A 25,769-nucleotide genomic window follows, 5' to 3' on the forward strand; every position below is an offset into this window, starting at 1 on the left:
GGATCCCGCTGATTCTGACATATTGTGACATATTGTACTTCATGTTAGTAGTAACATTTCTTCGATATTACTTGCGATTATTTATGAAAAAAATGGAAATATGGCAAAAAAATTTAAAATTTTGCAATTTTCAAACTTTGTATTTTTATGCCCTTAAATCAGAGAGATATGTCACAAAAAATAGTTAATAAATAACATTTCCCACATGTCTACTTTACATCAGCACAATTTTGGAAACAAAAATTTTTTTTTGTAAGGGAGTTATAAGGGTTAAAAGTTGACCAGCAATTTCTCATTTTTACAACACCATTTTTTTTTAGGGACCACATCATATTTGAAGTCATTTTGAGGGGTCTATATGATAGAAAATAACGAAGTGTGACACCATTCTAAAAACTACACCCCTCAAGGTTCTCAAAACCACATTCAAGAAGTTTATTAACCCTTTACGTGCTTCACAGGAACTGAAACAATGTGGAAGGAAAAAATGAACATTTAACTTTTTTTTGCAAACATTTTAATTCAGAACCATTTTTTTTATTTTCACATGTGTAAAAACAGAAATGTAACAATAAATTTTGTTATGCAATTTCTCCTGAATACGCCAATACCCCATATGTGGGGGTAAACCACTTTTTGGGCGCACCGCAGAACTTGGAAGTGAAGGAGCGCCGTTTGACTTTTTCAATGCAGAATTGGCTGGAATTGAGATCGGACGCCATGTCACGTTTAGAGAGCCCCTGATGTACCTAAACAGTGAAAACTCCCCACAAGTGACACCATTTTGTAAACTAGACCCCTTAAGGAACTTATCTAGATGTGTGGTGAGCACTTTGAACCCCCAAGTGCTTCACGGAAGTTTATAATGTAGAGCCGTGAAAATAAAAAATCGCTTTTGTTTACACAAAAATGATCTTTTCGCCCACAAATTCTTATTTTCACAAGGGTAACAGGAGAAATTAGACCACAAAAGTTGTAGTGCGATTTCTCCTAAATACGTCGATACCCCATATGTGAGGGTAAACCACTGTTTGGGCGCACCGCAGAGCTTGGAAGGGAAGGAGTGCCGTTTTACTTTTTCAATGTAGAATTGTCTGGAATTGAGATCGGACGCCATGTTGCGTTTGCAGAGCCCCTGGTGTGCCTAAACAGTGGAAACCCCCCACAAGTGACCCCATTTTGGAAACTAGACCCCTTAAGGAACTTATCTAGATGTGTGGTGAGCACTTTGAACCCCCATGTGCTTCACAGACGTTTATAACGTAGAGCCGTGAAAATAAAAAATCACATTTTTTCTACAAAAATGATCTTTTTGCCCCAAAATTTTTATTGTCACAAGGGTAACAGGAAAAATTAGACCACAAAAGTTGTTGTGCGATTTCTCCTGAGTACGTCGATACCCAATATGTGGGGGTAAACCACTGTTTCGGCGCACCGCAGAGCTTGGAAGAGAAGGAGTGCCGTTTTACTTTTTCAATTGAGATTGGACGCCATGTCGTGTTTGGAGAGCCCCTGATGTGCCTAAACAGTAGAAATCCCCCACAAGTGACCCCATTTTGGAAACTAGACCCCCCATGGAACTTATCTAGATGTGTGGTGAGAACTTTGAATGCCCAAGTGCTTCACAGAAGTTTAGAATGCAGAGTCGTGAAAATAAAAAATATTTTTTTTTCCACAAAAAATATATTGTAGCCCCCAAGTTTTTATTTTCACAAGGGTAACAAGAGAAATTGGACCCCAAAAGTTGTTGTCCAATTTGTCTTGAGTATGCTCGTACCCCATATGTGGGGGTAAACCACTGTTTGGGTGCACGGCAGAGCTCGGAAGGAGCGCCGTTTTGGAATGCAGACTTTGATACAATGGTCTGCGGGCGTTATGTTGCGTTTGCAGAGCCCCTGATGTACCTAACCAGTAGAAACCCTCCACATGTGACCCCATTTTGGAAACTAGACCCCCCAAGGAACTTATCTAGATGTGTGGTGAGAACTTTGAATGCCCAAGTGCTTCACAGAAGTTTAGAATGCAGAGTCGTGAAAATAAAAAATATTTTTGTTTTCCACAAAAAAGATATTGTAGCCCCCAAGTTTTTATTTTCACAAGGGTAACAGGAGAAATTGGACAACTAAAGTTGTTGTTCAATTTATCCTGAGTACGCTGATGCCCCATATGTGGGGGTAAACCACTGTTTGGGCGCACGGCAGAGCTCGGAAGGGAAGGAGCGCCGTTTTGGAATGCAGACTTAGATAGAATGGCCTGTGGGCGTTATGTTGCATTTGCAGAGCCCCTGTTGTACCTAAATAGTAGTAACCCCCCATAAGTGACCCCGTTTTGGAAACTAGAACCCCAAGGAACTTATCTAGATGTGTGGTGAGAACTTTGAATGCCCAAGTGCTTCACAGAAGTTTATAATGCAGAGTCATAAAAATAAAAAATATTTTTTTTTCCACAAAAAAAGATTTTGTAGCCCCCAAGTTTTTATTTTCACAAAGGTAACAGGAGAAATTGGACCCCAGAAGTTGTCCAACTTATCCCGAGTACGCTGATGCCCCATATGTTGGGGTAACCCACTGTTTAGGCGCACAGCAGAGCTCAGAAGGGAGGGAGCACCATTTGACTTTTTGAGCGCAAAATTGGCTGCCGTGTTTGGAGACCCCCTGATGTACCTAAACAGTGGAAACCCCCCAATTCTAGCTCCAACCCTAACCCCAACACACCCCTAACCCTAATCCCAACCTGATCCATAATCCTAATCACTAACCCTAACGATAATCACAACCCTTACCCCAAAACAACCCTAATGTCAACCCTAACCATAACCCTAATCAAAACCCTAAATCCAACACACCCCTAATCCTAATCTCAACCCTAACCTTAACCCTAATCCCAAACCTAACCCTAATCCCAAGCATAACCCTAATGCCAACCCTAACCCTAATACCAACCCTAATCCAAACCCTAACCCTAATCCCAACTCTAACCCTAACCTTAGCCCCAACCCTAGCCCTAACTTTAGCCCCAACCCTAACCCTAGCCCTAAGGCTACTTTCACACTTGCGTCGTTTGGCATCCATCGCAATCCGTCGTTTTGGACAAGAAACGGATCCTGCAAATGTGCCCGCAGGATGCGTTTTTTGCCCATAGACTTGTATTGCCGACGGATCGTGACGGATGGCCACACGTCGCGTCTGTCGTGCACTGGATCAGTGTTTTGGCGGACCGTCAGCACAAAAAATGTTCAATGTAACGTTTATTTGTACGTCGCATCCGCCATTTCTGACCGCGCATGCGTGGCCGTAACTCCGCCCCCTCCTCCTTAGGACATAGATTGGGCAGCGGATGCGTTGAAAAACTACATCCGTTGCCCACGTTGTGCACAATTTTCACAATGTGCATCGGTATGTCGGGCCGATGCATTGCAACGGCCCCGTGCCGACGTAAGTGTGAAAGAAGCCTAACCCTAAATTTAGCGCCATCCCTAACCCTAAATTTAGCCCCAACCCTAACCCTAAATTTAGCCCCAACCCTAACCCTAAATTTAGCCCTAACCCTAGCCCTAACCCTAACCCTAGCCCTAACCCTAATTTTAGCCCCAACTGCTCTTCTCCTGCCGGCCGGCAGATGGAGACAGATGGTGGGCGCACTGCGCATGTGCCCGCCATTTTCTTTTCCCCAGAAGATGCCGGCGGCCAGGAGGAGCAGCAGGAGGACCCAGGGACACTGGTAAGTATAATAGGGTCCCCGAATCCCCCTATTTTTCTGTCCTCTGATGTGCGATCACATCAGAGGACAGAGAATTACACTTTGCTTTTTTTTTTTTGCGGTCGCCGGTAAACAGTTAATTACCGGCGATCGCAAAACAGGGGTCGGTAAAACCGACCCCGATCATGCTCTTTGGGGTCTTGGCTACCCCAGGTAGACGAGACCCCAAAGATTGTCCCGGGGCCGGCCGGCGGGCGCACTGCGCATGCGCCTGCCATTTTGAAGATGGCGGCGCCCATCGGGAGCCACGAGGAGCACCGGGGTGAGACAGGTGAGTATCGGGGGGCGATCGGGGACCCCTTTTCTCTGTCCTCTGATGTGCGATCACATCGGAGGACAGAGAAATTAAAAAGAAATTGCGTTTTGGGTTTTTTTTGCGATCGCCGGTTAATTACCGGGGATCGCAAAACCGGGGTCAGTAAAAAAAACCCCGAATCATGTTCTCTGGGGTCTCGGCTACCCCCGGCAGCTGAGACCCCGGAGAAAATCCGACTCTGGGGGGCGCTATTTACTTTTTCCACAGCGCCGTTAATTAACGGCGCTGTGGTTTAAGTACCCTTAGCGGCCGCCGTTAAAAGGCGTATCGGCGGTCGCTAAGGGGTTAATACATTTTAATTACTATTTTAAGCTTAATTTCACAAAAAAAAAAACAAAATACAAGAAAACTGGTGGCACCTTCCCTTTAAGGGAAAAAGAAATCCAAACCTACAGGGCCCTGTGTGAAAAAGTGATTGCCCCCTAAAACCTAATAATTGGTTGGCCACCCCAATCAATTTGCAATAACTGGCAATGAGTCTTTTACAACGCTCTGTAGAAATTTTGGCCCACTGATCTTTGCACAATTGTTGTAATTCAGCCACACTAGACGGTTTCCGAGCATGAACCACCTTTTTAAGTTCATGCCACAGCAATCGTATTAAGGTCAGGAGTTTGATTAGGCCAATTTAAAGTCTTAATTTTATTTTTCTTTAGTCATTCAGAGGTGAACTTGCTAGAGTGTTTTGGATAATTGTCCTGCTGCATAACCCAAGCGCGCTTCAGCTTTATGTCATGAATAAATGGCCGGACATTCGCCTTCAGGATTTTTTGGTAGACAGCAGAATTCATGGTTCCATTTACCACAGCAAGTCTTCCAGGTCCTGAAGCAGCAAAAGAGCCCCAGACCATCACACTACCACCACCACATTTTACTGTTAGTATGATGTTTCTTTTCTGAAATGATGTGTTACTTCTACACCAGATGTAATGGGACATACACCTTCTAAGGTTCAACTTTTGTCTCGTCAGTCCACAGAATATTCTCCCAAAAGTCTTGGGGATTATCAATATGTTTTATGGCAAAACTGAGAAAAGCCTTTATGCTCTAATTGCTCAGCAGTGGTTTCTGTCTTGGAACTCTGCCATGCAGGCCACTTTTGCCCAGTCTCCTTCTTATGGTAGAGTCATGAACACTAACTTTAACTGAGGCTAGTGAGGCCTGCAGTTCATTGGATAATGTTTTGGGTCTTTTGTGACCTCTTGAATGAGTCGTCGATGCGCTCTTGGGGCAATTTTGGTCCGCCGGCCACTCCTGGGAAGGATCTCCACTGTTCCATGTTTTCGCCTTTTGTGGATAATGTATCTCAATGTGGCTCACTGGAGTCAAAGCTTTAAAAATAGCTTTATAACCATTTACAGACTGACCGATCTCAATTACTTTTTAATCATTTGCTCCAGAATTTCTTTGGATTGCGGCCTGATGTCTATCTGACCCTTTGCTACGTCCTGACCACTCTCAGCATCTCACTCTTTGGCACTTTCAGACCTCTCTTTGGTTTCACCGGTCACCGCGGCTACTCGGCATCTGGCTCCACCTCCGGCCACTCCCCCGGTGGTCACGTGTTTCAGGTCCTGCGCTCCGGCAGGTAAGCTCACCGCAGCGCTGCCCTCTCACCCCCTGTCCATCTGTATCTCGTGCACAGACTCCTGCTGAAAGTCTGCAGCAGGGTTCTTGATAAAATGTAAGTAGTGCTCACAGTCAGTGTAAGCTGATAATAAAGCGCCACTTCAGCGGGTTTTTTGTTTTTAATTTCAGCATTGGAGTGGTAGAACTTAACCATGTTATACTCTCCAATCGCCATCTTCAGTTATTTACAGCGCCACTCTAGTTTTGATACGCTGTCTTGTGACCGCAGCTTCTGATTCATCAGAAGTCAGAGATATCGGTCTGAAACTCTCAATGTAAGTCTATCAGGACCTTGCTCTGGTTCTCATAGACTTACATTGAGTTGTGATTTCTGTCTCGCCAGCAAACAGTGGAGCGATCCAGCAGGTTACAAAGTGCAGAAGATGAAGAGGGTGGCTGATAAGTATAATACTAGGGGCGAGGAACTTACATTAGTGACACCAGTCCACTGGTAAAATTTTAAAAAAACTGGAGTAGTGCTTTAATTCTTCTAACGGATTTTTGAAGGCTTGGTATCAGATGGCTATTTGTTCTAATGGGAATTGCAGGCAGATCCTGACTTAGGTGCATCAAACTTACATACTGCTCATATTTAAAAATATGAAAAATAGTCCCAAAGTCATTTTAAACTAATAATAGTATCATGCATCCAGTGGCATGTATATGCTAAATAGCATATTAATAGCAGACAAGAAACGACTCAATATATAAGATACAACAGGAGAACAATGAGTCAGAGAAATATGCCAGTATAAACAAATGTGAAAAAGCTTTATTAATGTGAAAATAAAACAAACAAAGAAACAGAACTGTTTATACAAAGTGTCAAACAGTTCTAATGAGCAACCAATACAATGTATAGCCGTACAAACAACAGGTGTGAAGCAAGATTCCAATTAAAACAATGAACGGTTCGCCAAGCCTAATTGTCTACACAGGGTAGAAGTATATTATGTCAAATAACATCTATCACAGCGGTACTAGGAATGATATATACAGGGGATATCATATAATACATACATAGACCAAACTACATCGTATATCCATAAGTATGGGCAAAGAGTATAACGGGGATGTTTATGAAGAGGAGTAATGCTTATAATGATCCCAAAGCAGCACAAATAATGTGTCCTCCATAACTCCAATAGATCAAAAGTCACACCCACACGTATGAAACCCCCAAAGCACAGAAGAGTCAGTCTAAGAACAATGACATATATCCCCCAAATAGACCGCAGTAACAGAGAGGTGACGGTAAATAGTTACCCATGTGTACAAAGGCAGGCAGAGCCGGTCCAAGGTCCCCAACGCACGTTTCGGTGCGGGTACACCTTCCTCAGGGGGCGTGGTTTTGAAGATGACAAAGACCCTCCCTATATATCCGGCATGTGAGGTCACATGATGCGGTTCCCACCACTCAGAGTGAGGCACCAGCATGATTACACAGAAGTGTGCAGCCGTACTCAAAAGCTGCACACCATTGTGGCTGGATCACATGGGGCGGCAGGTGATGTCAGTTCCTCTGCGCCTCCAAGAATGAAGGCAGCAGAGCGGCACCCAAATACACTGCGCACGCGTCGCCAAGGTGTAGCGGCGCACATATTCACCATCACATTGCCGCCACAATAACACAGGTGCACAGACTGATGACGGTGTATGGGCACTCCTCCCCCCGGACAGACGCACCACCGCACAGACCCATAGGGCGGACGGCGCCAAGAACCGCCCATAGACCCGGCAAGTGGGGCGGCCGCACTGGGGGAGCGACCACACACCAACATACAGAGTGACACTGCAGGGCATGGTACATAAACATCAGTACATACACATGCATAAGCATGCATAACAGGAGAATACAATAAATATATACATGCAGATAGATATAAATATACGTGTATACAAAAAATGTATATAAAACGGCATAGAAATATCAGTATAAGGATATCAATATATATATAAAGACACACCCACATATCCATATACCTAATAACACAAGATAAACTCAGCTAAAAAATAAAGCTAATACCCAAATACCACCCCTAAAACGGCAAGTCACACCAGGGGGGCCGGCGCCAGACCCCCACCGTGCACTCTGCCATAGCAGGGGGATACGGAAAATATTAGCAAAGCCGAGAATATAGACATATATCAAAAGATAAAGTAAGTATGTAACCATAAACCTTACCCACATAGTATTATCTAAAACAGTACAAATATTACAGCAGCATTGACATGTAGCTAAATAGTCACATAACACATGATACAAAAATGTAGATAGATAGCTGTGCGATACTGAATCTACGCCGAAATTCCGCATCTCCTCGATGCATACTAACAACGATATTTTGCAGGAGCTCCGCTTCATCAGATGGAACATACACGACATCAAGAGCCGGATAGGGGGATACAGCCTCAATGGATCAAAGGTAAGTATTGAAATCAACATGTTGCAGCATAGCAACTAACTAAAGAAAAGAAAAGGAATAAAAATATCCATTAAAATCAAGTAAAAACAAAACCAGAAAATAAAAAGCACATCAGCGACGGACAAAACAATGGGGGCACACGAGGCAACCAAAAAGACACCACATGCAATAGGTGGTACCATTATACCATAACTGGTCAGAGGAATGAAGCAAATCCATGAGATTCGTTTAAACCATGGGGGGACATTGTACCCAGAGTAGTGATCCACCTACATTCTTTCTGGGCAAGTACCCGTTTAATGTCCCCACCACGGATCCCAAGTTGAATGTGCTGAATACCTCTGACCATAAAGGATTGGGGATCACTCTGATGGAATGTGTAAAAGTGCCTCGCTTTATACAACGTTCACTGTACCAGCGCATCCGAAACCTATCACGGAGATCAGCCGACTGGGCCTCAAATTTATCCTCTGATGAGCACACTCGTCTCATCCTGAGGAATTGGCCTACTGGGATGGCCCTAATGGTGGCTGTAGGGTGGCTCGAACTCGCATGCAGCAGTGCATTGACCGAGGTGGGCTTCCGATACACATCAGTGTGTATTTGCAGATGTTCATCAGTTGAAATTTTGATATCAAGGAAGTCCACCTCGGTCCTGCTATACTTATAAGTCAGTTTGATATTAAATGCATTCGAGTTCAAACCCTCCATAAAGTCCTGCAGCTGCCTCTCATCACCCTGCCACACGATAAACACGTCATCAATATAACGTAGCCAGCACTGCACATGGTCCGCGGCCTGCGCGCCCTCCCCGCCAAAAACCTCCCTCTCCCAAAAACCAAGGAAGAGGTTAGCGAAAGAGGGCGTACAGGCCGCCCCCATGGCAGTGCCGCACCGCTGTAAATAAAAAATATCGCGGAAAACAAAAAAGTTATGGGTGAGGATGTAATGAAGCAGCTGCAGGACAAACTCGCACAAAGGGCCATCCCGTTTTGTCCAGATACTTACCCACTAATCCTTTAATGACAGCTAGACGAAGCCAGAATTTGGGTGACATGCTTGTAAGCAGTCATTATGTCCCCGAAACCAAAAACCCATTTAACTCACGTGGGCCACCTTTGGGTTGCTTCCCTTGTGGGAAATGCTTGGCATGCAAGAACACGTTGAGAACTGCCACCTTCACCTCATCAGACGGGAAACGGAAATTCGACATTAGACAACATATCACCTGTGCGACAACACAGGTGATATACTACGCCACGTGTGGGTGCAAGAAAATATATATAGGTCTGACGTCTCGTCAATTGAGAATACGCACACGTGAGCATGTGCGTGACATATTAGCCTCTGCTTCAGCCCCAGATGTGACCCAGCTTAAAACAATACCTAGGCACTTTTACACATTCCATCAGAGTGATCCCCAATCCTTTATGGTCAGAGGTATTCAGCACATTCAACTTGGGATCCGTGGTGGGGACATTAAACGGGTACTTGCCCAGAAAGAATGTAGGTGGATCACTACTCTGGGTACAATGTCCCCCCATGGTTTAAACGAATCTCATGGATTTGCTTCATTCCTCTGACCAGTTATGGTATAATGGTACCACCTATTGCATGTGGTGTCTTTTTGGTTGCCTCGTGTGCCCCCATTGTTTTGTCCGTCGCTGATGTGCTTTTTATTTTCTGGTTTTGTTTTTACTTGATTTTAATGGATATTTTTATTCCTTTTCTTTTCTTTAGTTAGTTGCTATGCTGCAACATGTTGATTTCAATACTTACCTTTGATCCATTGAGGCTGTATCCCCCTATCCGGCTCTTGATGTCGTGTATGTTCCATCTGATGAAGCGGAGCTCCTGCAAAATATCGTTGTTAGTATGCATCGAGGAGATGCGGAATTTCGGCGTAGATTCAGTATCGCACAGCTATCTATCTACATTTTTGTATCATGTGTTATGTGACTATTTAGCTACATGTCAATGCTGCTGTAATATTTGTACTGTTTTAGATAATACTATGTGGGTAAGGTTTATGGTTACATACTTACTTTATCTTTTGATATATGTCTATATTCTCGGCTTTGCTAATATTTTCCGTATCCCCCTGCTATGGCAGAGTGCACGGTGGGGGTCTGGCGCCGGCCCCCCTGGTGTGACTTGCCGTTTTAGGGGTGGTATTTGGGTATTAGCTTTATTTTTTAGCTGAGTTTATCTTGTGTTATTAGGTATATGGATATGTGGGTGTGTCTTTATATATATATATTGATATCCTTATACTGATATTTCTATGCCGTTTTATATACATTTTTTGTATACACGTATATTTATATCTATCTGCATGTATATATTTATTGTATTCTCCTGTTATGCATGCTTATGCATGTGTATGTACTGATGTTTATGTACCATGCCCTGCAGTGTCACTCTGTATGTTGGTGTGGTCGCTCCCCCAGTGCGGCCGCCCCACTTGCCGGGTCTATGGGCGGTTCTTGGCGCCGTCCGCCCTATGGGTCTGTGCGGTGGTGCGTCTGTCCGGGGGGAGGAGTGCCCATACACCGTCATCAGTCTGTGCACCTGTGTTATTGTGGCGGCAATGTGATGGTGAATATGTGCGCCGCTACACCTTGGCGACGCGTGCGCAGTGTATTTGGGTGCCGCTCTGCTGCCTTCATTCTTGGAGGCGCAGAGGAACTGACATCACCTGCCGCCCCATGTGATCCAGCCACAATGGTGTGCAGCTTTTGAGTACGGCTGCACACTTCTGTGTAATCATGCTGGTGCCTCACTCTGAGTGGTGGGAACCGCATCATGTGACCTCACATGCCGGATATATAGGGAGGGTCTTTGTCATCTTCAAAACCACGCCCCCTGAGGAAGGTGTACCCGCACCGAAACGTGCGTTGGGGACCTTGGACCGGCTCTGCCTGCCTTTGTACACATGGGTAACTATTTACCGTCACCTCTCTGTTACTGCGGTCTATTTGGGGGATATATGTCATTGTTCTTAGACTGACTCTTCTGTGCTTTGGGGGTTTCATACGTGTGGGTGTGACTTTTGATCTATTGGAGTTATGGAGGACACATTATTTGTGCTGCTTTGGGATCATTATAAGCATTACTCCTCTTCATAAACATCCCCGTTATACTCTTTGCCCATACTTATGGATATACGATGTAGTTTGGTCTATGTATGTATTATATGATATCCCCTGTATATATCATTCCTAGTACCGCTGTGATAGATGTTATTTGACATAATATACTTCTACCCTGTGTAGACAATTAGGCTTGGCGAACCGTTCATTGTTTTAATTGGAATCTTGCTTCACACCTGTTGTTTGTACGGCTATACATTGTATTGGTTGCTCATTAGAACTGTTTGACACTTTGTATAAACAGTTCTGTTTCTTTGTTTGTTTTATTTTCACATTAATAAAGCTTTTTCACATTTGTTTATACTGGCATATTTCTCTGACTCATTGTTCTCCTGTTGTATCTTATATATTGAGTCGTTTCTTGTCTGCTATTAATATGCTATTTAGCATATACATGCCACTGGATGCATGATACTATTATTAGTTTAAAATGACTTTGGGACTATTTTTCATATTTTTAAATATGAGCAGTATGTAAGTTTGATGCACCTAAGTCAGGATCTGCCTGCAATTCCCATTAGAACAAATAGCCATCTGATACCAAGCCTTCAAAAATCCGTTAGAAGAATTAAAGCACTACTCCAGTTTTTTTAAAATTTTACCAGTGGACTGGTGTCACTAATGTAAGTTCCTCGCCCCTAGTATTATACTTATCAGCCACCCTCTTCATCTTCTGCACTTTGTAACCTGCTGGATCGCTCCACTGTTTGCTGGCGAGACAGAAATCACAACTCAATGTAAGTCTATGAGAACCAGAGCAAGGTCCTGATAGACTTACATTGAGAGTTTCAGACCGATATCTCTGACTTCTGATGAATCAGAAGCTGCGGTCACAAGACAGCGTATCAAAACTAGAGTGGCGCTGTAAATAACTGAAGATGGCGATTGGAGAGTATAACATGGTTAAGTTCTACCACTCCAATGCTGAAATTAAAAACAAAAAACCCGCTGAAGTGGCGCTTTATTATCAGCTTACACTGTCTGTGAGCACTACTTACATTTTATCAAGAACCCTGCTGCAGACTTTCAGCAGGAGTCTGTGCACGAGATACAGATGGACAGGGGATGAGAGGGGAGCGCTGCGGTGAGCTTACCTGCCGGAGCGCAGGACCTGAAACACGTGACCACCGGGGGAGTGGCCGGAGGTGGAGCCAGATGCCGAGTAGCCGCGGTGACCGGTGAAACCAGAGAGAGGTCTGAAAGTGCCAAAGAGTGAGATGCTGAGAGTGGTCAGGACGTAGCAAAGGGTCAGATAGCTGAAGAAGGGAAGTTAGAGTACCAAGCCAAAGGTCAGAACCAGAAACAGACAGTAAGCACAGAATCACAAAGCAAAGCACAGATCGAGAACATGGACCAGATCATACACGAGAAGGCAAACAGACTACACAGTATGCAAGCACACCAGGGGGTCAGACACACAGCCAGAACAGATGTATCACTGGCAAGAATCAGCAGACAAAGGCGGGTAATATAGCCCTCCCCAAACCAAAAGAAGGCCATACAAAATTAACCCTAAGAGGACAGGGAAATAACCCTGTCCACAACCATGACACATTTATAGCTTTATTCTCAGTTACCATACAGAAAAGTCAAAATTAAATATTTAACAAAATGAAAAAAACAAAGCATAGCCATGTCGTCTGTTTCCTCATTATCATTTAAAATGTGAAAAAAATGAAAAACTCAAGTGCTCAAAGACAAGTAGGATGTATCTTTGGCTGTCGGTGATACAATATTATGAGACTTGCTGAGGTCATCTTTGTGGTGGTGCACTTTGAGCTCTACTAGATGGTGAAGAAGCCAGTCGAGCCTGAAGCCATGTTATATAATCCTCTAAAGGCATCTGTACTAGATGTTCTCTTACAAACTGCAATACAGAAAGCAATAAGGAAAACATAAGCCATTATGGGAAGTAAACCATTTAACTTTTTAAAAATTGTATTCTGCTGTAAAAAGTATCTCTGTAAAGGATTACATTATACATGTATTTATTTTATAATATGTAACTTTTCAAAAGAGTTGTCAGTGATTTTGTTATTATCTGAAGACAGCATACAAACACCTTGATTCTAGCACTGTATTGCCTATATGTTTCTTACAGTCATTGTCATAAAGTTACTAATTATATCTGCTGTATTGTTGGAGTCCTCCACGTAATGTGCTTATATGAAGTATACTCACCTCTAATTATATTTATACCCCAATCATCTCCTAAAAACAGTATACACTTACCAAAAAGCTAAAAAGAGACCATAAACCAATTTTTAAATGTAAAAAATGTGTCTTCAACAACATAACAAGTCAGGTATATAGCCTGGACTACATGTGACACGGCCCCATAAAATAGGATAAACTAGCGCCTAGGAAATATAGGGATTTTTTTTAAGAGCAGCACACATCCTCAGAGGTAGCCAATGCTGCATGGCTTGGAGGGTGTTGGTGTGTATTTGAGTAGGCGGTTGGTGGATTTATCTGTGACAGTTGCTTGGTTTTCTGAGTGTGTTAATTCCCTTTCTTCTACTACTTTGGTTTAACCTGATCCTTCACTCCTCAGTGTTTACCTCTGTTATATGTGAGTGTATTGTATATTTGTATGTTTGGTATTTTCCATTACCCCTGTTTGTACTACCTTGTTAGTCTGGTTGGTGTACTATGGTGCACTACTACTCCTCTCTCCCCTGGGTGGGGGAAGGGTACAGACTGACGGCAGATTCAGGAGCTAAAGCAAGGTAAGTGGCCTCGGCATCTTCACCTTCAGAAGTAACCCGTGGAATCGGGCGAGCTAGGGCATCACCTAGTGTTAGGACAAGGAAGGAGTCCCTGGTCCCTGGACATCTGATAACAGAGTAGCGACAAGAGTGGTGGATGATCGAACAATCTTTTCCATGGTTTAAAAAAAAACATCACAACATCCACGCAAGTGAAGAACACTCTCCAGGAAGTATGTGTTTCAGTATCTAACTTTACCATAAAAAGAAGACACAGAGTTCACCACAAGGTGCAACCCATTACTTGGCCTAAAATATAGAAAGTCCACATTAGACTTCGTAAAAAAAGAAGAAGCCAGCTCAGTTCTGGAAAAGCATTCTTTGGACAGATGAAACAAAAATCAACCTGTGCCAGAATGATGGGAAAAGGAATGAATGGAGAAGGCTTAGAACGACTCATGATCCAAAGTACACAACATCCTCTGTAAAACATGGTGGAGGCATGGGCATGCATGGCTTGCAATGGTAGGGAGCCACTAGTGTTTATTGATAATGTGAGTTAAAATAGAAGTAGCCAGATTAATTCTTAAATGTACAGGGCTATACTTTCTGCTCAGATTTAACCAAATACAACAAGGTTGAGTGACCGGTGCTTCACAGTACAGATGGACAATTACCCAAAATAAAATATTCTGCGATGGCCGAGTCAATCGCCATATCTCAAAACAATAAAACATGTATTTGAAAGGAGGAAACCTAGCTTTTGGGGATGTCCATGACTTCAGGCAGTCATTGTTTGCAAATTATTCTCTACAAAGTATTAAAAATTAGCATTTTATTTATTGTAAAGTTAATTTGTCAATTTCTAAAATGAGGAGGCTTTGTATAAAAATAGTTGATGTACAATAAAAATTATATTTTTGGACATAAAAGTATTTACATAGACAAATGGTTGCAATTCCTAAACATTTCACAGGATACTTTTGTTCCACCCCTATAATTAAAGGGAACCTGTCACCCTCAAAATCGAAGGTGAGCTAAGCCCACCAGCATCAGGGGCTTATTTGTAGCATTCTGTAATGCTGTAGATAAGCCCCCGATGTATCCTGAAAGATGAGAAAAACAGGTTAGATTATACTCACCCAGGGGCGTTCCCGCTGCAGGCCGGTCCGATCGGCATTACGCCTGGTCCGGGGCCTCCCATCTTCTTACGATGATGCCCTCTTATTGTCTTCACGCTGTGGCTCCAGCGCAGGCATACTTTTTCTGCCCTGTTGAGGGCAGACCAAAGTACTGCAGTGCGCAGGCGCTGGGCCATTCTGACCTTTCCCGGCGCCTGCGCACTGCAGTACTTTGCTCTGCCCTCAACAGGGCAGACAAAGTACGCCTGCGCCGGAGCCGCAGCGTGAATACAAGAGGATGTCATCGTAAGAAGATGGGATGCCCCGGACCGCGACGCCGATCGTACCAGGATGGGTGAGTATAATCTAACCTCTTTTTCTCATCTTTCAGGATACATTGGGGGCTTATCTACAGTATTACAGAATGCTGTAGATAAGCCCCTGATGCTGGTGGGCTTAGTTCACCTTCGATTTTGGGGGTGACAGGTTCCCTTTAAACCTGAAAGTTTACACTTCAGTTATTTTATTTGAACCCCTTCACGCCAGGGCTAATTTCTATTTGTGAGTTTCTGTATTTTTTCGCTCACTTTCTTCCCAGAGCAATAACATTTTTATTTTTTCATCAACATGTGAGGGCTTGTATATTGCAGGAAGAGTTGTACTTTTGAATAACACCACTTATTTTACCAAATAATGTACTGGAAAGCTGGAAAAAATTCCAAGTGCGGTGAAATTAGAAAAAAAGTTCAATTCCACAATTGTTGTTTTTTTTTACCATGTTCATCAAATGCTAAAACTGACCTGCCAATATGATTCTCCATGTCATTACAAGTTCACAGATAGCCAACATGTCTAGGTTCTTTTTTATTTTAGTGGTCAAAAAAATTCCATAATTTGTAAAAAAAAAAAAGCATTATTTTCCGAGATCTGGGGCTGGGTGAGGGCTTATTTAATTTTTTGGGTGCTGAACTGACGTTTTTATCGATACGATTTTTGGAGAGATACAATGTTTCGATCTCCTGATGTTGCAATGTTGTGGCAACTGAAAAAAAAATCGTAAATTATTATTATTATTATTATTTATTTATATAGCACCATTGATTCCATGGTGCTGTACATGAGAAGGGGTTACATACAAGTTACAAATATCACATACAGTAAACAAACTAACAATGACGGACTGATACAGAGGGGCGAGGACCCTGCCCTTGCGGGCTTACATTCTACAGGATTATGGGGAAGGAGACAGTAGGTTGAGGGTTGCAGGAGCTCCGGTGTTGGTGAGGCGGTAGCTCCGGTAAATCTGGCGTTATTAATTTTTTTTCTCGTTACGTCGTCTACCGATCTGATTCTTTTTATATTTTGATAGATCAGGCATTTCTGAACATGGCAATACCAAATATGTGTGTTTTTGATTTTTGTTTTATTTTGAATGAGGTTAAAGGGAGATGATTTGAACTTTTATATTTTTTCAAAACATTTTTTTCCATTTTTTTACTGGCTTCAATAGTCTCCATAGGAACCTCTGTTAGGGCTAGTGGAACGCACCGAGTATAGATAGGTAGCTACAAGGTGCGTTCGCAGCCCGGGGTCCACCATGCAGAGGTATCTGCTGCTAAGTAACGGCGGATAAAGTCTAAGCTCACACGTGGGTTAAGCTTCACCCCGTGTGAACTGGAAGCGATCTTTGTTGCCTCACAGAGTCGCGCTGTACACAAAACTAATACCCTAACTAGGGTTGTGCTTGCTCTGGAACTCTTCTGTGCTAACCGCACACATGAAGGAACCAGATGCTAGGCGAAGGCTAATTGCCCCCACTGATGCTAGCTGCCTGCCTGAGTGTACAGTACCAAATCTACAGCTTCATACCACACATGAATAGAGTGGTGTAGTATCCACTGGCATAAGCAAAACACATTTGATACTAGCGCTTGGCTGTGCAGCCATGCAAACCTTTTATAGTTGCAGCTCTTCAGGACCTTGCAGGTGGACCAATAGGAGCTGCTACAGGACCTGAGCCTGTGACCCCCGACCTCCAATGAGAGGTCCTCCCGTGGGCATGCTCAGTGTGTGAAAAGCAGGACTTCGTCCCAGAAAAGCCTGCTTGCCGCTGACCAGTGCTGGCTACAAAGGCAGAATCTGGAAAGGCAGCAGTAACCATTCGCACAGTATCAGGCTGAGCCAGACGCTGGGACCGACGTCTCCGCTGAGCAGGTTCCACTGCGGCTGGAGAATGGGAGACCGTAGCAGACATGGTTCAAGATTCCCCCTGTGCAGCGGTGGGAACTTGACACCTAACACTGTGTAGCAGAAATGCTCATCTGCTATGAACGCTGGCCAATGGCTGGAACTCATAGCACATCAGCTATGACAACTGCAGACCCCGGATTGTCATGCCAACCCATCGGCGACCCGCAATCATGTGACAAGGGCGCCGATGGGGGGGGTTTGTGATGCATTTCCGACACATGCATGTTAAATGCCGCTGTCAGATATTGATTGCGGCATTTAACATGTTAACAGCCACAGGTTGATTACGATTCCACCAGCAGCAGTTAGGGGCAAATGCCGTGTGCTGGAAAATATGCAGGCTCATCGCTGGAGCTTGCATCAAAGGCGGAGACACTACATGCACTGTACATATATGGCGCATCTCATGAAGGGGCTAAAGAAAAATTAGTTGCATGCAGAGCCCAAATCACGAAGATTCCGTCATTGTCCAAATATTTCTGGACCTAAGTGTAATTGTTAAGTGCAACATGGCTAAAGACTGTATTGTCTCAGTATTGTTTTGCATTGGAAAGCTGTTTTGATTTTCTGGTAATTTTTTGGTGTGTTTGTCTTTTTAGCTTGCTTTTTTATTGTATGCAGTACTGTTACCATATTAAAAAACATATTTGGTATATTTGTTTATGTCAAATAGCTTTTTTCTTACATCTGTAGCATGTAGTCTTCATAAATGTTAATGCCTTTCCATAGCTGCATGTGAGTATAAAGTGCATCTGAAATGATCATATACAGTTATATGAAAAAGTTTGGGCACCCCTATTAATCTTAAGCTTAATGCTTTAGAAAAATTGTTTTTTTTGCAACAGCTATTTCAGTTTCATATATCTAATAACTGTTGGCCACAGTAATGTTTCTGCCTTGAAATGAGGTTTATTGTACTAACAGAAAATGAGCAATCTGCATTCAAACAAAATTTGACAGGTGCATAAGTATGGGCACCTTTATCATTTTCTTGTTTTAAATACTCCTACCTACTTTTTACTGACTTACTAAAGCACTTTTTTTGGTTTTCTAACCTCATTGAGCTTTGATCTTCATAGCCAGGTGTATGCAATAATGAGAAAAGCTACTTAAAGTGGCCACTTGCAAGTTGTTCTCCTGTTTGAATCTCCTCTGAAGAGTGGCATCATGGGCTCCTCAAAACAACTGTCTAATGATCTGAAAACAGATTATTCAACATAGTTGTTCAGGGGAAGGATACAAAAAGCTGTCTCAGAGATTTAACCTGTCAATTTCCACTGTGAGGAACATAGTAAGGAAATGGAAGAACACAGGTACAGTTCTTGTTAAGGCCAGAAGTGGAAGGCCAAGAAAAACATCAGAAAGGCAGAGAAGAAGAATGGTGAGATCAGCCAAGGACAATCTGCAGACCACCTCCAGAGAGCTGCAGCATCAACTTGCTGCAGATGGTGTCACTGTGCATCGGTCAACTATACAATGCACTTTGCACAAGGAGAAGCTGTATGGGAGAGTGATGCAAAAGAAGCCGTTTCTGCAAGCACGCCACAGAGTCGGCTGAGGTATGCAAAAGCACATTTGGAGAAGCCAATTTCTTTTTGGAAGGTCCTGTGGACTGATGAAACCAAGATTGAGTTGTTTGGTCATACAAAAAAGGCGTTATGCATGGTGGCCAAAAAACACAGCATTCCAAGAAAAACACTTGCTACCCACAGTAAAATTTGGTGGAGGTTCAATCATGCCAATGTCGGCACTGGGAATCTTGTTAAAGTTGAGGGACGCATGGATTCCTCTCAGTATCAGCAGATTCTTGACAATAATGTTCATGAATCAGTGACAAAGTTGAAGTTACACAGGAGATGGATGTTTCAGCAAGACAATGATCCAAAACACTGCTCCAAATCTACTCAGGCATTCATGCAGAGGAACAATTACACTGTTCTGGAATGGCCATCCCAGTCCCCAGACCTGAATATCATTGTCCATGTTCGGCGACCATCAAACTTAACTGAACTGGAATTGTTTTGTAAAGAGGAATGGTCAAAAATACCTTCATCTAGGATCCAGGAACTCATTAAAAGCTACAGGAAGCGACTAGAGGCTGTTATTTTTGCAAAAGGAGGATCTACTAAATATTAATGTCACTTTTCTGGTGGGGTGCCCATACTTATGCACCTGTCAAATTTTGTTTGAATGCAGATTGCAGATTTTCTGTTAGTACAATAAACCTCATTTCAAGGCAGAAGCAATACTGTGTCCAACAGTTATTAGATATATGAAACTGAAATAGCTGTTGCAAAAAAAACTATTTTTATAAAATATTAAGCTTAAGATTAATAGGGGTGCTGTTGTGAATTCTGTGGCTGAATTCACTCCTGTGGTCACAAGTGGTACTGCAGCTTCTGAGCTTCCTCCCTCAGGTGTTCTGGTGAGCTCGTTAACTGCTTCATTACTTAACTCCGCCTGATGCTGCTATCCTTGCTCCTTGTCAATGTTTCAGTGTTGGATCTGAGCTTCTCCTGATTGTTCCTGTGACCTGCTGCTCTGTATAGCTAAGTGCTTTTTGCTTTTTTGTTGCTTTTTTTCTGTCCAGCTTGTCTTTTGTTTTGCTGGAAGCTCTGAGACGCAAAGGGTGTACCGCCGTGCCGTTAGTTCGGCACGGTGGTTTTTTTTTGCCCCCTTTGCGTGGTTTTGCTTTAGGGTTTTTTGTAGACTGCAAAGTTCGCTTTACTGTCCTCGCTCTGTCCTAGAATATCGGGCCCCACTTTGCTGAATCTATTTCATCCCTACGTTTTGTCTTTTCATCTTACTCACAGTCATTATATGTGGGGGGCTGCCTTTTCCTTTGGGGAATTTCTCTGGGGCAAGTCAGGCCTATTTTTCTATCTTCAGGCTAGCTAGTTTCTTAGGCTGTGCCGAGTTGCCTAGGTAGTTGTTAGGCGCAATCCACAGCCGCTTTTAGTTGTGTTTAGGATAGGATCAGGTGTGCAGTCTACAGAGTTTCCACGTCTCAGAGCTCGTTCTTGTATTTTTGGGTATTTGTCAGATCACTGTGTGCGCTCTGATCGCTAAGCACACTGTGTTTCTGGATTGCCTTCATAACACCTGTCATTAGCAAACATAACAGTAGTTAACGAGCTCACCAGAACACCTGAGGGAGGAAGCTCAGAAGCTGCAGTACCACTTGTGACCACAGGAGTGAATTCAGCCACAGAATTCACAACAGGGTGCCCAAACTTTTTCATATAACTGTATTTGTATAATTGTATATAGGCCGATCCTATAACCCTAATTTTTGCACCTTGTCAAAAGAATTGTGAGACTGCATTTATCTGGATGGCTAAAAACAAAGGCAACTATAATACATTTTGCAGAGATGTCATATATTTTTGATTTCCGGCTCAGGGCCACCTTCTTCTAGATTTTCCAAATTTTCAACTGGAAATGTATTTTGTTGACATATGGTCTATCTATGATATTAGACAACATCATTCTATATATGAGGAGGTATTAATACATAGTTGATTTTGATTATTTTTATCAGACAAAATGAAACTCCGTTGATATGGAAACAAGTATTAACTCTGAAAAGTGAACATGCTAAGTTTTAGCAGAACAGGTTATGTCAGTTTGAAATTGTGATTAAGAAAAGTTATCCATGTCATTGGAAGATTGGAACTTCAGCAAAAACTTCTCAAAGGCGTCTCATTTTTTGCAGGATAATGCTCCGGTCCACAAGTCTTGTACAGCCCTGCGAAACTCAATGAAATGGGATCTGAAATTGTCAATCATCTGCCATATTCTCCTGATTTTGCCCCTTTGATTATTACCTCTTTCCGAGAACAAAAAAATAATTACGGTAAGTCGTGGTTTGCAGAACAGGATAACATTTTTTTCTCTACTAGATTATAATTATTTTTTGATCGATATATTAAATGTATAGTGTTGAAAGGTGATTTTGATGAATAAAATAGTATTAATTTGAAGTCATGTCTTCAGAAAATTAGAGAATATTGTGTCTGTAGACCATATGTAAAGTATGCTATGTACTGGAATATTAATCTAACAAGTAAAAAAGGAACCAAAGAGCGTATATATAGCAATATCATATTTGTATCTTCATTGTAGAAAAATAACTACTTTGAAACTTTTGGCAACTAAATGCTTCATCATATTTTAATATTGTAGAACAAGACGTGCACTCTCGCTATGGGTGGTGTAGACTGAACACGGAGGGATGCTCCAGATTATGGTCATACAACAACAGTCGCACTCAAAGAAAGGTTTTCAGAGATTTGATTTTTGTCTCAAAAAATTGTGGTTTTCTTTATTACAAACACCAAAATAAAGGTAGCACCGCAGTGTTTCAAGGTAGGTAACGTTTCGACCCACAGGGTCTTTCTCAAACTTTAGAATTGTAGGAGCGGAGCAAAGGACTTAGATCCCTGGGTGGGTGTAGGAGTCCCGTTCGGGGCTGTAGCTGTGAGGATACTGGTGTCTGCGGTGGTGGTGTGTCATCATATTTTAAAGCCGTATTCCATTTAATACAGCATTTTACTACATGATACCAATAGGGAAAAGAGCCCTTTTGGTTCCCGGGGTTTAAAAATATGCACTAAATCCCATAGCCCACAAGGCTCATCGTTAAAGTTGCCATATGGACAATCATTCAACCAACAACAATCAGCCACACAGACCATGCACATTTGACTCCTCCTAATACTAATGTTAGGTGTGAATGTGTACAATAAACAAGTATGTACAGGTGCATCAGACGGCACATGCATCAGCTGCTCAGACACTGCATCTATGCTCCCAACTTTAACACTGCAGAAAGCAGCTGCTACTCTCTCTACCTACCTGGTCCTACAGAATACCAATAATTGTGATTTTTTTTTAGTCATTTAAGTTAGGGCATTTGTAAAATTCTGACTCCCTGGGAGAAACTCAGATCTCAGATGTGTATAATAATATTTTTTTTATTACATTTTAATCTATGAGGAAACAGGATGGGGAAGGGGCATAAATGATAAAATGTGCTTGTATTCTATGGTTCAACCATCTTTACAATAAACAAGGTTATACGTGTAAGCCTTTGGGAAGCAGTCAGTATATGTAACAGATCGAAAAATGCTACTGAATGAATGGAATGTGCAGGAAACAGAATGGACCAGGTTCTCAGCAGAAATGTTAGAAAAGTTAGATTAGATAGGTGTTGTTACAGGCCCACCTAAAGCATGTGCTTTTAGGGCTCACTTAAAACTGTGAATCACTGGGAATTAACCTGACTGGGGTAGCGCACTCTAGACAAATAGTGCAGCATGAAAAAAAACAACTTTGTTTACATATTAACTGTGTAGACATTTACAAAAGGCAAACAAAGTTAATGTTCTAAAAAGCTTATGTGTTATGAAGACTTTTGGACTGGGATGTCTGCACTGTCCCCGATGGGGCTCACAATCTAGATTCCCTATCAGTATGTCTTTGGAGTTAGGGAGGAAATGGGAGAACACAGAGGAAACCCATACAAACCTGGGGAGAACATACAAACTCCTTGCAGATGTTGTTCTTGGTGGGATTTGAACCCTGCGCTGCAAGGCTGTAGTGCTAACCACTGAGCCACCATGCTGCCCTCCTTGATGGTGTTGAGAATGGCAAAATACTGGCATTAATGATCCCTGGATATCTGGCCAAGCTTTAGAAGATGGCCACCACTGGCATATATTATATTTACTCAGAGATCTGACAGAACATTTAACTGATCCTTTCGATCTTTTTTTATAAATGTCAGTGTATTAAGGCAATAATGTAGTATGCTCCAGACAGGAATAGGTACATTCCTAAATGGTTAATATACAGATTGGAATGACAGAATATAGAGCAAAACAAGCGGCTTTATATTTATCCATATTTATTAATTCAGGTGTTTATCTGTTGTTTTAGTTTGTGACTTGTCAACAGGAGGAAATATATTTTAATAGACTTTGGAATATTGTTTAAATAAGGAGGATCTGAATTTAAATGTGAAACGTTAATCAGGGTTTTATGGCTGCTCGCGGTGCCAAAAAGCAATCAGCAGGTTATAATTACACTGTAAATAAACAAAAGGCTGTGAGAGCTGAAAGGATCATTTCACCACAGTAGGATCCTGTGCTAAGACCAATTGACGTCCTATAAAGAGGACTACTCAATCATTTGCTGCCAATGAGAGGTTTTTTTTTGGGGGGGGGGAACGGTTTATGCATGTATCAGAATCTGAAATGCGAAAACAATACTAATTGAAGACAGAATACATTTTTGAAGTACTTTTCTATCAGAAGCAATTAAAGCCTCAAAAGGTTTGTCCAGTACTTTAATAATAATGGCCTTATCCTTAGGATAGGTCATCAATACCAAATTGGTGCGGCACGCTCATTGATCATCTGTTCACAGTGTCGCCAGCCGAAGGAGCTCAGTTACATAACTGAACGGCACAGGTCAACTGCTCAGTGTTCACGGCTGGGAACTGCACATTCGGCCCTGTTAGAATGAATAGTGGTGGATCTGTAGTACTGTACTGGGGCCACCAGTCAAATGACGGAGCTGTGCTGCTCTGCCCTGGAAGAGAGCACAACCGACCAACTCTGGCACCGGGTACAGCTGATCAGCATCGGTGCCTGGTGTCGCACCTCCACCTATTAGATATTGATGACCTGTCCTAAAGATAGGCAATTGTTATTGACCACTTCTCCCGAAGCCTGTTTTCATCTTCCTGACTCTTAATTTTTATGTCCTTAAATGAGAGAGTTATGTCACACAAAATAGTTCATAAATAACATTTCCCACATGTCTACTTTACATAAGCACAATTTTTGAAATATAATTTTTTTTTGTTAGTTTGTTATAAGGTTTAAAAGTTGACCAGTGATTTCTCATCTTTCCAACAAGATTTAAAAAAAAACATTTTTTTTTTAGGTACAACATTACATTTGAGTTTGAGGGGCCCATATGACAGAAAATAGGCAAAAGTGACACCATTCTAAAAATTTCACAGCTTAAGGTGTTCAAAACCATATTCAAGAAGTTTATTAACCCTTCAGGTGCTTCACAGGAACTAAAGAAATGTTGAAGGAAAAAAAGGAACATTCAACTTTTTCACAGAATTTTTACATTATACCCAATTTTTTTTTATTTTCACAAAGGTAACAGGAAACAATGGACCCCAAAATTTGTTTTGCAATTTTTCCCGAGTACGCCGATACCCCATATGTGGGGGAAAACTACTGATTGGGCACGTGGCAGAGCTCAGAAGGGAAGACTTTTTGAATGTAAAATTTACAGGAATAATTTAATTACAGGATGCCATGTTATTAGCGGCAGCAGCTGACACCAGGGTCTGGAGGTAAACTTTATACCTCCGATCACAGCTGAGCGCTTACGCTGTCTTTTGGCAGAGTGGGAACCATAACTCTCACTGGCATGGATGATTTCACTGCTGATCAGAAGCGCTGTTTGCCGCACTGCCATGCACATGACAGCGCAACAAACACCCGGTGTTGGGGTAGCCGAACCCAAACAGTAACACAGACTTCCTGGTGTTCGGTACGGATGCCGAACTTTACTGTTTGTGTTTGCCCATCTCTAACAGCAAGTGGTAATAGAAGTTCTTGGAGATACCAAAGGAGTTGTAGGAAACAATGCATAGATAAATTAGAAAAATTTGGATAAGAAAGTTCAGGAGCTGGAAAATGAAACTAGACTAACAGCTAAACACAATACTCAAGCTATGAGTGAGAGAAACATGTGACTTTAAGTAGGCCCAACAAGAGACAAGCTGGATTCCTCAGGTTCAGAATCTGCCATCTCAGTAAAGGGCAATTGCAGTACACAACAGCAGACTCAAGTGATAAGAAGTGGGATTGCAGCACAATTATTAAGGTGAACAATAGTAGCCACTAGTGGTCAAACTTTAGAAGGACAACAGGAATCCAGACATTTTTTCCCCCTTTCAACAGCAGCCTCCAGACAATGCTTGACTTGATTTTTGTGAGTATTTTTGGTGAAACACTTTAAGCATTTGAGGAGCATTGATGTTTTCAACAAGTTCCCAGGAGATATCTTCAGGGCCATACCCTTCCCAATTTATTAAGTACTGCAACTTGTTTCTAAATATTCGGAAGCCCAGGACCTTTTAAACTATGTAATGTTCTTGCTCATCCACTTCAATAGTATCAAGAGTTGGTAGACAATGCCATGGAAAGCATTTGGAAGAAATGGCTTTAGTATGGAGACATCCAACACTGGACGTATCTTCATTGTTCTGGGAAGTTGAAGATGAAAAGCTACTAAGCTAACTTGTCCAATGATTTTGAAAACATCAATACATTTTTTGCCTAGTGTTGGAAATGGTATATGGAGTTTCAAATTCTTGG

The 25,769-nt window shown here is 42.3% G+C and overlaps 1 protein-coding gene across 1 annotated transcript in view; it reads right to left on the reverse strand.

The window, feature by feature from the left end:
• Window positions 1–12,791: 12,791 nt before the first annotated feature.
• Window positions 12,792–25,769, reverse strand: part of CCDC60 (coiled-coil domain containing 60) — a 330,055-nt gene continuing 317,077 nt past the window's right edge. Inside the window, exon 14 of the mRNA XM_069754456.1 lies at window positions 12,792–13,149. Within this exon, the coding sequence (XP_069610557.1) occupies window positions 13,036–13,149 (114 nt within the window). The 3' untranslated portion in view covers window positions 12,792–13,035. The remainder of the gene's footprint in view (window positions 13,150–25,769) is intronic.

Source organism: Ranitomeya imitator, chromosome 1, assembly GCF_032444005.1.
Source record: "Ranitomeya imitator isolate aRanImi1 chromosome 1, aRanImi1.pri, whole genome shotgun sequence".
Taxonomy (NCBI): Eukaryota; Metazoa; Chordata; class Amphibia; order Anura; family Dendrobatidae; genus Ranitomeya; species Ranitomeya imitator.